This window comes from Trachypithecus francoisi, unplaced genomic scaffold, assembly GCF_009764315.1.
Source record: "Trachypithecus francoisi isolate TF-2019V2 unplaced genomic scaffold, Tfra_2.0 Lachesis_group0, whole genome shotgun sequence".
Taxonomy (NCBI): Eukaryota; Metazoa; Chordata; class Mammalia; order Primates; family Cercopithecidae; genus Trachypithecus; species Trachypithecus francoisi.
Window position 1 is genome coordinate 168,546,880 of NW_022681453.1, and position 12,655 is coordinate 168,559,534.

At 40.0% G+C, this 12,655-nt stretch overlaps 1 protein-coding gene across 3 annotated transcripts in view; it reads left to right on the forward strand.

Moving 5' to 3' along the window:
* Window positions 1-12,655, forward strand: part of KAT2B (lysine acetyltransferase 2B) — a 118,644-nt gene that overhangs the window by 60,691 nt on the left and 45,298 nt on the right. For all 3 annotated transcript variants that reach the window (XM_033212776.1, XM_033212777.1, XM_033212778.1), the window contains exons 4-5: window positions 909-1,001; window positions 2,317-2,498. In XM_033212776.1, the coding sequence (XP_033068667.1) occupies window positions 909-1,001; window positions 2,317-2,498 (275 nt within the window). The remainder of the gene's footprint in view (window positions 1-908; window positions 1,002-2,316; window positions 2,499-12,655) is intronic.

Genomic DNA, 12,655 nt, shown 5'->3' on the forward strand with positions numbered 1-12,655 from the left:
AAGCAGAGAAAGGAGGGATTGATGTTACTTAAATAACTGTGTGGCCATATCTAACTGACCCACATGTAAAAGTTACAGAAGATTCAAGCCAAGATTGAAGGTAAAGAATTTCAATATCCAATTTATTTTCTGCGTTGTTCTTGGTAAGTGGCTCTGTGTTCTCTTTTCTGTTTGCTCTTTGAGAGCTTTAAATTCCAGTGGCAGGAATTAAGAGCAGTGTTTTTGTTTTGTGGGCCTTGAGATGCCAGAACAGTTGGCCTGCCTTCTACGGATGGAAGGGAAATGAAAAAAAGACTGCAACAGTGAAAGTTGCCCATTTAGAACTCTGCAGACTTCCTTCCCAAAAAGCCTGGGCCCTAGATGATGCGTATGCCATGCAGCTGCTGTAGACAGCTCCTGTCCCCTGGCCTCCTTTGTGCAGAATAGATCTTGGTCTTTCACGTCTTTAAATAAGATCCTCTAGAGCTTTAGCACACCTACAGTGGCCTGGAGGGGCAAGTGCCAAGTGTGTAGGGTTGCATACCAGGCCTCTGGGTCAATGGAAAGCCAGAAAGAGTAGGAGAAGAGGGAAGTGAATGGGACACTGGTGTCTGTTGGACCAGCATGGGTGGCCTAGGCTGCCCAGAACATGAAAGATGTCCAGTTCCTCTTAACTCTGGCTATGGATGTGAAGGCCAATTTGGGTTACCTGATATTCGTTGCCCATTTGATTGACTTAAGGATTTGTTTATATATAGTTAAGATAAATAGAATATGGTAACTTCCTTTAAAGGCTGTGTGTGTGTGTGTGTGTGTGTGTGTGAGAGAGAGAGAGAGAGAGAGAGGAGAGAGAGAGAGAGAGAGACAGGAGAGAGGAGAGAGAGACAGACATGGCAATTAAGTTTTTTTTTTTAATGATTTCTTTGCAGCTCTTGAGAAAGTCTATTTTACAAAGAGGAAAACCTGTGGTTGAAGGCTCTTTGGAAAAGAAACCCCCATTTGAAAAACCTAGCATTGAACAGGTAAAAAGATTTTTAAAAGTCCTCTTTTTATTGGCTTAAGGCTGAAGAAATCTTTTAATCCTCCTTTTACATGTCTGTCTATGGCTTCCCTCCTGCATACCGAGGTTAGAGATGTTTACCAGTCTGTGGAAATTGTCCTGGAGGCTTTGGATCAGAGGTGTATACCTAATTTAATACATGATCTAGCTTTTGCCTTTTCGGGTTGTTATATACTCAGAGTTTACTGTGTGTGTGGGGAAGAAAAAAATTAAGTAGAACATGTAGTTTGTAAGAATACGTGAAATGTGCTTTTTCTTGTTGCTGATGCTTTAAAATGAAGTCTTTGTCCATTTGCTTGGCACTGTCTGAGAAAGCCTATTGAGGTGAGGGAATTTAGTAGCAATGTGAAAAACATTGTAAGTCAAGCAAAAAAGAAATAAGATTTTGTACCCAGAAATGGACTTCCTGCTACATTATGATTCCTGGAAAGAAGCCGTTTTACTCAGGGAATGTGTTAAAATGTAAAGAGTTTTTCTGTTAGGTGTTGTCAGTGTCTTTCATTAGCATCACTTTTTTAGCCTTTCATTGTTTGGCTAAACAAAAACACTCTGGACTGAATTTTTTGATGAGAATGCCTACTGAAGTCATGATACCAGAGTCCTTAAAAATAAATGCATTTTTATCAGTCAGTTTTCAGTAAATTTTATTTTGCCTCCAAACTCTATTAAATAAGAATTCATTGCTCTTTTATTTGAAATTAGATGAGATGGAATATTCTGTAGAAAGATTAACAGTTTTTTAAGAAGCCCATAATTCTGAATGATATATATATTTTGGTAAGCTTATTGACTTCAAACAAATGATGGTAAAGAGTTTAAATTTTAGTTGTTTAGTTCAGTGGCAGGCATGTAGCAGCCTTTTGATTAGCATTTTTGTACTGTAAAAACATAATATTTATCTAAGAACTGCATTATATGTGGGCTACTCTGCTGATAGTGAAGCAATAATTATTCTGCACAACAGTCATATTTTCTTGATTCAGGGTTTTGACCTTTTCAGTTCATGGTTTTGATTTTCTCCTTAATGCTTCAGGATTTCAGCAGGCGTAAAGTCATAACTCACAACCTCTCTGTCTTGTCACTTTTCATCCACTGTGATCTGAGGCAAGATTCCCACTGGGGATTGCTATTTTCTTTTAGGGAAAAGGAAGAGATTTTTGTGAATAGAGAAATGTCTGTTCTTTTGCTAATAACCACCAGTCGTGCTGGCTGTGTGGGTGTTCAGAATTAGTATGATTGCATAGCTGCATGAAGAAATTGCCTTCCCTCTTTTTAAGGGTGTGAATAACTTTGTACAGTACAAATTTAGTCACCTGCCAGCAAAAGAAAGGCAAACAATAGTTGAGTTGGCAAAAATGTTCCTAAACCGCATCAACTATTGGCATCTGGAGGCACCATCTCAACGAAGACTGCGATCTCCCAATGATGATATTTCTGGATACAAAGAGAACTACACAAGGTAATCAGATGCAAGTTCTTTTCCTTTGGCCCCATAAAGCCTGTTACAGACATAAAATTCTACTTGACTCTGTAAGTAGAGGGTTGCCTAGTTATCATTATGACTCCTTCTAATTCAGAGATAATGTCTTTATAATTTAACTTACAAACTCCTACTTTTCATTACTGTCATAATATGTTGAGGGGTGAGGGATGTAAATCATCTATACCCAGTATGATAGCCACTTGCCGTATGAGCACTTGAAAATGTGGCTAGTTTGAATTGAGATTTCTATGATTGTACCAAACAAGAGTTTAAAATTGCTCATTAATAGTTTTAAAATATTGATTACTGGCCGGGCGCGGTGGCTCAAGCCTGTAATCCCAGCACTTTGGGAGGCCGAGACGGGCGGATCACGAGGTCAGGAGATCGAGACCATCCTGGCTAATACGGTGAAACCCTGTCTCTACTTAAAAAAAAAAATACAAAAAAACTAGCCGGGCGACGAGGCGGGCGCCTGTAGTCCCAGCTACTCGGGAGGCTGAGGCAGGAGAATGGCGTAAACCCGGGAGGCGGAGCTTGCAGTGAGCTGAGATCCGGCCACTGCACTCCAGCCTGGGTGGCAGAGCAAGACTCCGTCTCAAAAAAAAAAAAAAAAAAAAAAAAATATTGATTACTTGTAGAAATGATAGTACATTGGATATATTGGATTAAATAAAATATATTAAAGTTAATTTTACCTGTTTTTACCATTCCATTGTGGCTACTAGAAAATTTAAAATCCGGCCGGGCACGGTGGCTCAAGCCTGTAATCCCAGCACTTTGGGAGGCCGAGACGGGCGGATCACGAGGTCAGGAGATCGAGACCATCCTGGCTAACACGGTAAAACCCCGTCTCTACTAAAAATAGAAAAAAACTAGCCGGGCGAGGTGGCGGGCGTCTGTAGTCCCAGCTACTCGGGAGGCTGAGGCAGGAGAATGGCGTAAACCCGGGAGGCGGAGCTTGCAGTGAGCTGAGATCCAGCCACTGCACTCCAGCCTGGGCGACAGAGCGAGACTCCGTCTCAACAACAACAACAAAAAAAACAAAAAAAGAAAATTTAAAATCCATATGTGGCTTGTATTATTTATCTATTGAGTATTGCTGACTAGATAGCTACACTAGAACTCTGAAATTAATTAGAGCCCTCACTCAAAAAATGCAATGACCATATAATGAAGTTAAAGAATTTTTTTAGGCTGGGCATGGTGGCTCACGCCTATAATCCTGCACTTTGGGAGGCCAAAGTGGGTAGATCACTTGGGTCAGGAGTTCAAGACCAGCCTGGTCAATATGGTGAAACCCCATCTCTACTAAAAATGCAAAAATTAGCTGGGCATGGTGTCACATGACTGTAATCCCAGCTACTTGGGAGGCTGAGGCAAGAGAATCACTTGAACCCAGGAGGCAGAGTTTGCAGTGAGTTGAGATTGTGTGCTACTACACTGCAGCCTGGGCAACAGAGCAAGACTCTGTCTCAAAAAAATTTTTTTTTTCTTTTAAAGGGAAGATTAGCTTAGATCCAGAACTGTGATGGAACTGATATCTTATACATATTATCTTCCAGGTTTTGTCCCTTTAAATAACATTTTATATTAGTTATAATGAAAGAAAATGTAGAATTTTGTAGCCTTTGTCTCTTTACTTAACATCATATCAAACATTTCACAGGTTACATTATAGTCCATTGAGTTGATTTACCCTAATTTACCTAACCATTTCTCTATTGCTGGATACTCAAACTCTGCAAATAGTCTTGGATTGAACATATATTTTCTTTTAAGTAGAAATTTATTTTTATTGCTTATTACTTGCAGAATAATAGAATTGGTTTTACAAATCTTAAACTTGTACCATACAAAATATAATGACCTACATTTATTTTCATTTGTAGGAATGTGACTTGGGTCATCCATTCTTTTCAACTTTTTTATAACTTTTCTCTGTTTATATTTCAGAGGCACATCAAACTTCCATCAGGGGATATTAGGGAGCTTTAGTGCATATTTTTTTCCTGATTTAAAGTGGGCAGTAGTATCTTTTGATAGCCTGTCAAGACCACTTGTGCCCAGGTTATTTTCTGTAACAGCACATAACATGGAAGAATGGTATCATTTAAAATAAGCTTTCCTCTCTGTCATTGACCTAATTTCATGTGTAGCACACCCGATTTCCTCTCTTTCTCTTTACTTTTACAATATATGCAATTTCAGTTACAAAGTATTTTCTCCTTAATAATTGATATTTATAGGAATTGCAGATTTCTTCAAAATAAGTTTTTAAATTATATCTTTATTTCTATGTCTTTCATTTTAGGATTTTACATTAACAATAGTCCTATATTATTGAAACTCTTGTTTATAATAAGAGTTGAGACAATAAGTGTCTCAAAAATATATATTTGTTAATCCCACCTGTGAACAATTGACAAAGCTAAATATTTGTCAAAGCCAAGGCCCTGAATGCATTTGCCACTTTTAACAGAGAAAGTAATTGTTTCATCAAGAAAAAGGAGAATTAATTGTGAAGCAGCTTAGGAGACATTACTACATTTTGTTTTATTTTTATTTTTATTTTTTCTAGAGATGGTGTCTCATTCTGTATCCCAGGCTGGAGTGCAGTGGCACGATCATAGCTCACTGTAGCCTCAACCTCCTAGACTCAAGCAATTCATATATCTCAGCCTCCTGAGTAGCTGGGACTACAGGCACATGCCACCATGCCTGGCTATTTATTTATTTTTTATAGAGATGGCGTCTCACTATGTTGCCCAGGCTGGTCTCAAACTCCTGACCTCAAGCGATCCTCCCATCTTGGCCTCCCAAAGTGCTGGGGTTGCATGTGTGAGTCACTGTGCCCAGCTATGATATTTTAGAACACAGAATAAAAATGCAAGGTAGTCTTTGAGAATTACTAAGAAGTTGGTGGCACTTACAAATACTTAAGAAGTAGTAAAAATGGAAATTGGTTTGGATGAGTGCTGGGTTTGAATGGTGTGGGTCCATCTCTCCCTTGTTATGTGAGCTTTAGACCAGTCTCTGGTCTAAAGAGACCTTTGATTTCTTTCTCTGTCCAAGTGTCATGAGTTTTGTGTATTCCATGGGTGGTTTGTATGTAGTTTCTGACACACAGAACAGGTGCCAGGAAGATGCTCATCATCATTTTCCTCCCATGCACATTGTTCTCTAAAACTCAGTCACTGCCAATGTGGAGCTATTAAGCTAAAGCCTTAAATATATAATTGAGTGAGTGTGTAATTATTTGAATATCACTTTAGAAATTAAGATAGCAGGGAATAGAAAAACGGCAAAAGAGTCCTTTATAGCCCAGCATCCTAAGCCAACAGCTGAAGGCAAAGAGTGGAGTCAGACAATGGAAAAGAGAAACTTGCTGAGAGAAACTGAAATGAATATGCCCTGATGAGGTCTGAAACCTGCTGATTTCTAGGTGAAATGTAGACCAAGAACCCCTATTAATAATAAATAAGGAAATGAAGGTAGATGACACCAGCCTCCCCCACGTCCCCACCATCACGTCATGTTGATGAGGAAAGGGAAGTAGAGAGGAACAACCTGTGAAAATTAGGAGAATCAATATTCAGAGTAAAACCTCACTGCCATGACCACATGGGGAATTAAAAAAACCACATACCACCACAGCATGATGTCTCACTGATACTGATCTTCTTAAAAATGGGTAATATTACTGGCTGCAGGCACCAGCAGGCTTTATCTTGATGTTACTGTAAGAGAACCTCAGGACCTATAACGCTGGTTCAGCTTATAACTTAGGGCAGTTCCTGTAAATATTAGAACAAAGATGTGCCGAAAATGTTTGCAGTACATCAGTCTGAAAATGAAGTTAAACAGGATTCTTTGTGGAAAAGACTGGACTTAGAAAATGATTGTGTTCATTACAGAGCTAACTTGTAAATATTTATTCCATCAAAATTAAAAGCAAACTGGACAGTAGTACTGCTTAACTTACTTGTCTGTTCTGAATAAAAGAAAATATAAATATTCCTTTTTTTTTTTTTTGAGATGGAGTCTCGCTCTGTTGTCTAGACTAGAGTGCAGTGGTGTGACCTCGGCTCACTGCCACCTCCGCCTCCTGGGTTCAGGCGATTTTCCTGCCTTGGCCTCCAGAGTAGCTGGGATTACAAGTGCGTGCCACCATGCCTGGATAATTTTTGTATTTTTAGTAAAGATGGGGTTTCACCATGTTGGCCAGGCTGGTCTCGAACTCCTGACCTCAGGTGATCTGCCTACCTCATCCTCCTCAAGCGCTGGGATTAAAGGCATGAGCCACCACACTCAGCCTAAATATTGTTACATAAGTGTATGTTAACTGTACCTAATATATACTTCCAGAAGCACTGTGGTTATAGAAAAAAATGTGGGCAAATATTTTGAAGTTCCTGAATTTCATGATAGTATACTATTATAATTCCATGAAGAAATAACCCGAGAAGAAAGTCAGAGGATTATGGCTTCTTAAAATACAACTCATCAACAGTCTGCTGAAGGAAAGTGGCAAGTAATTAGTCTTAGATTTTGAATTGTGTAGAACTTTTGAAAGTTAAAGCTTACACCCACACTGAGGAGATGTTTCACAAGTATACAGAGCGACTGGGTGCAGTGGCTCATGCCTGTAATCCCAGCAACTTTGAGAGGCTGAGGTGAGAGGATCGCTTGAGCCCAGGAGTTTGAGCCCAGCCTGGGCAACAGGATGAGACTTCATCTCTACAAAAAAAATTAATAAACTATCTGGGTGTGGTGGCATGTGCCTGTGGTCCCAGCTACTCTGGAGGTTGAGGTGGGAGGATTGCTTGAGCCCAGGAGGTCAAAGCTGCATGGAGCCGTCCATGATCCTACCACTGCACTCCAGCCTGGGCGACAGAGCACAACCCTGTCTAAAAAAAAAAAAAAAAAGAGAGAAGAAGAAAAAGAATACATAGCAAGTTAGCTGAAACTAACTTGTTTGTTTTGGGAAACAGTTTTATTCAGCCATTCAGCCATTCTTCTATGATGTATAGCCTATTGCCATGTGTACTGAGCATTCATTATTAGACATGTAAATCTAGAACAGAATTTATCAGGAAGCATGCAAAGAACACTAGGAAACAGGAGATCTGACTTCTAGTCTGGACTTCAGTAGTAACTGGGCCTCAGTCCCTGTGAACTAGGGCAGGTCAGTTTATTCCTGAAAACCACAGGATTTTCAGTTCAGCAAGTCAGTAGAATGAGTTGGTCTTCTGTGTTCACATTTTAAAATTCTGTTCACAGAAGTTACAAATCATCATGATGATGTGAAAAATCTGGGAGTTATTTGAACAGTCAGAAAATAGCATGCAAATACCATCCTTATTAGACATACAAAAATGAATGAACTATCATTTTGCTTCTTTTTAGTAGACCTGAAATCAGTCATGTAGGTAAAATCTTTTCCTACAGTTACTTCTTTGGAGGAATGCATGTGCCCATGCACGTCCATTTCCTTCTTTCTGTCTCATTATGTGCAATAATATCAATCAATGTATTAAAACAACACTAGAAGTACACACACACACACACTCTCATTCTTTCTGTCTCTTACACACACACACACACACACACACACACATGACTTGGCCTCATTGTCTTAATCTACTGTGAACTTTAGATTACAAAATAAGATTAATCTTGGAAGTTAAGAAACAGTTGAAAAGTATAAATTGAGGCCTATAAAATGGCTTTGAGGAAATGAATGAAAACCCATTATTTGAAAATTTTTACTAGCTAATAACAATCTGTGCTGTCTTCTTCTACCCTGGGAAGATTGAATAACCTGTTAAAGCACTTTTGGATAACTTTTTAGGATTTTATGATAATATTTATAACCTATCATCTTTGTAGGAGAAATAATGTCAGTCTTAGAGCCTTAGACGTCTGCAGATCTCTCCTCAGATGGAAATGCTCTTTAGACTCTAAATCAGCACTGTCCAATAGATATATAATATGAACCAAAAATGCAAGCCAGATATATAATTTAAAATTTTCTAGTGGCTACGTATAAAATGAATAGATAAAATAAATTATTTTGAATTTTATATATGTGTGTGTGTGTATATATATATATATATATATTTTTTTTTTTTTTTTTTTGAGATGGAGTCTTGCAGTGTCGCCCAGGCTGGGGTGCAGTGGCTCAATCTTGGTTCACTGCAACTTCCACCTCCTGGTTTCAAGCCATTCCCCTGCCTCTGCCTCCCGAGTAGCTGGGATTAAAGGCATGTGCCACCACACCTGGCTCATTTTTGTATTTTTAGTAGAGACAGCGTTTGACCATGTTGGCCAGGCCGATCTCGAACCCCTGACCTTAAATAATCTGCCCGTCTTGACCTCCCAGAGTGCTAGGATTACAGGCATGAGCCACCACACCTGGCCAATAATATATATATATTTTTACCCAATATATCAAAAATATCATTTCGGCTGGGCATGGTGGCTCACGCCAGTAATCCTAGCACTTTGGGAGGCCAAGGCAGGTGGATTGCTTGAGGTCAGGAGTTCAAGACCAGCCTGGCCAACATGGTGAAACCCTGTCTCTACTAAAAATACGAAAATTAGCCAGGCATGGTGGCGGACACCTGTAATCCCAGCTACTCAGGAGGCTGGGACAGGAGAGTAGCTTGAATGGGGAGGGGGAGGTTGCAGTGAGTTGAGATCATGCCATTGCACTCCAGCCTGGGGCACAGAACAATACTCTGTCTCAAAAACAAAACAAAACAAACCACAAAAACAAAAAACCCACAAAAATATAATTTCACTATGTAACCATTGTGAAAAATTATTAAGGATGTATATTTACTTTTTTGATACTGAGTCCTTCAAACCTCCAAATCCAGTGTTTATTTTGCTTTTTCCTTTTTTTTTTTTTTTTTTTTTTGAGGTGGAGTGTTGCTGTGATTCCCAGACTGGAGTGCAGCAGTATGATCTCGGCTCACTGCAACCTTCGCCTCCCAGGTTCAAAAAATTCTCTTGCCTCAGCCTCCCGAGTAGCTGGGACTACAGGTGCCTGCCACCATGCCTGGCTAATACTTATATTTTTAGTAGAGATGGGGTTTCATCATGTTCCCCAGGCTGGTCTTGAACTCTTGACCTCAGGTAATCCACCTGCCTCAACTTCCCAAAGTCCTGGGATTACAGGTGTGAGCCACTGCATCCGGCCAAATCCAGTGTGTATTCACACATCTTAATTCAGTAGCTAAATTTTAAACAATTTAAATGGAGTCCTACTAGAACAATCAAGTTATGTTTAATGGGAAAACATTTTACACTGTTTCTACTTAAAAGTAAAATTGAAATTGATTAAATGAAATTAAAAGTTAAACTTCTAGGTCATACTAGCCACATTTCCAGTGCTCAATAGTTACCAGTGGCTGGTGGCTACTGTGTTGAATAGCAGAGACATAGAATCATCCCCATCATCAGTGAAAGCTTTATTGGACAATAAATCTTTAAACCTTTCATTGCAGAAAATTGGACATATTTTGTTATTTTTAAAATTTAGTCATGTTCTGCATAATAACGTTTTAGTCAGCAATGGACCATATATAATGACAGTCGTCCTTTGAGATTATACCAAAATTTTGCTGTACTTTTCTATGTTTAGGTATATTTAGATATACAAATACTTACCGTTATGTTACAGTTGCTTGTAGTATTCAGTACAGTAACATGCTGTACAGGTTTGCAGCCTAAGAGCAATAGACTATGCCATAGAGCAGGGGTCCCCAACACGTGGGCCATGGTCCACCATGGGTCTGTGGCTCATTAGGAACCGGGCCTCACAGCAGGAAGCAAGTAGTGGGCGAGTGAGCATTATAGCCTGAGCTCCCCTCCTGTCAGATCAGTGGCGGCGTTAGATTCTCATAGGAGCACGAACCCTATTGTGAACTGTGTGTGTGAGGGACCTAGGTTACGCATTTCTGCTGAGAGTCTAAGGCCTGATGATCTGAGGTGGAACAGTTTCACCTGGAAACCATCCCTTCTACCCCGTAGCCATGGAAAAATTGTCTCATGAAACTAATTCCTGGTGCCAAAAAAGTTGGGGACCTCTGCCATAGAGCCTAGGTGCCAAGTGTGTAGTAGGTTCTACCATCTAGGTTTGTGTAGGAACACTCTCCAGTGTTTGCACAGTGATAAAATCACCTGACTCATTTCTGAGAATGTATTCCCATTGTTAAGCAAGACATGAAAGACATGACCATATTAAGTCTTACAGATAGTCTTGTGATTGCCTAAGTGTCACGAAATTGAACTTCTGATTATGAAGATTTGTGACTGTTTAACTCTACATTTGTAGTTTCATTACTAGTTATTTGGGATCTGACTTCCCCTCAGCCCCAGATAGATAGATAGATAGATAGATAGATAGATAGATAGCATGTCAGTGTCTCATTCTGTCACTGTCACCCAGGCTGCATTGCGGTGGCACAATCATAGCTCACTGCAGCCTAGAACTCCTAGGTTCAAGCAATCCTACCTCCTCAGCTTCCCAAGTAGCTAGGACTATAGGCATGTGCCAATACACCTGGCTAATTTTTAAACTTTCTGTAGAGATGGGCATCTTACTATGTTGCCTAGGCTGGTCTCGAACTCCTGGGTTCAAGCAGTCTTCCTGCTTGGGCCTTCCAAAGCACTGGGCTGACTGGTGTAAGCCACCATGCCGTGCCTAGCCAGCCCGTTCTTTTAACTTAATTAAGTGGCCACAGACTAACATCTAGCAAAGAATTGGCTTTGAAAGCAATGAATTTCTATATGAAGCACCTTATGAATTACAAAACAAATGTACTTTCTAGTTTTTTTCTGCTACCAAGATCACTCTTTCAGACAAGAGACAACATTAACACTTGAGGTACCCATTTCAGTATTGTAAACATAAACGACATTTGGGGGGTAAATTATTAAAGGAAAAAAGTTGAGAGAAGAAATAGAAATAGTAGCGGAAGTTTTAGGTTATTTTTGAATGTAGGCAGACGAACTAAGACTAATGAAAGCATTTTCTCCAAAGGTGTTTGAACCACTGCGACAGCCACCACCATTTCCACCACCAGCACACATACAGGCAAAACATTTTATAATACAGAATAAGATTTTTTAAAAAATGTCAGAAGCATGAATAATATTATTCCTCTCTTCATTAAAGGGCTTAAAGTTCATCGGGAGCTTTTTGTAGCAGCTTGGGCACGTTAGAGAGCTGTCTCCCGTTTTAAAGGAGAACAGGAAAGCACATAGAGAGGAGAGGTTTGATTTTTGGAAGGCAGTCCTTTTCTAGAAGAGGGTGATTTGGGTCTGCTCTCGAGGAATAAGAATCTGTGGAATAACGCTTTTTGACCTTTTCCTCGTTTGATGCCACCCTCCATGCCTACCACTGTTACATTTATGTTGCTGGGTCCTGGGAAATTCACATCTTCCACTTCTAGGAGATTAAAAAAAAAAAAAAATACCGTTGGCTGAGTGTGGTAGCTCATGCCTATAATCCCAGCACTTTGGGAAGCCAAGGTGGGTGGATCTCTTTAGTCCAGGAGTTCGAGACAAGCCTGGGCAACATGGTGAAACCCCGTCTTTACAAAAAATACAAAAAAATTAGCCATGTGTGGTGGTGCATGCCTGTGGCCCCAGCTGTTCGGCAGGCCAAGGTAGGAGGGTCAACTTGAGCCCAGGAGGTGGAGGTTGCAGTGAGCCGAGATTGTACCACTGCACTCCAGCCTGGGTGACACAGTGAGACCCTGTCTCGAAAAAAAAAAGAGAAAAAGAAAGAGATTTATTTTTGAATAGACTTTTACTCTCCACTGTATGTTGGCTGAATGCACTTTCTAAATTAGATGACCTCTGTTGTCAGTGTACCCTGGAACTGTGGTCAGATCTCAAGAAAACTCCTGGCTTCCCTCTGGTCTGGTCCTCCTCCAGCATCGTGCAGTGATGCTGAGGTGCATTTTTGACTTTGAGTCTGAGAAAAATGTACCTAGGTGACAGATGGTAGAAGCTTAATACTTCCTACATTTTTGACTGAGTTTTAAACAGTACTGGAGATCGTTGTCTTCCCACCAAACCTCTGATAAGTGCTGTGTAGGCTTTTTAAATAAATCTTAACA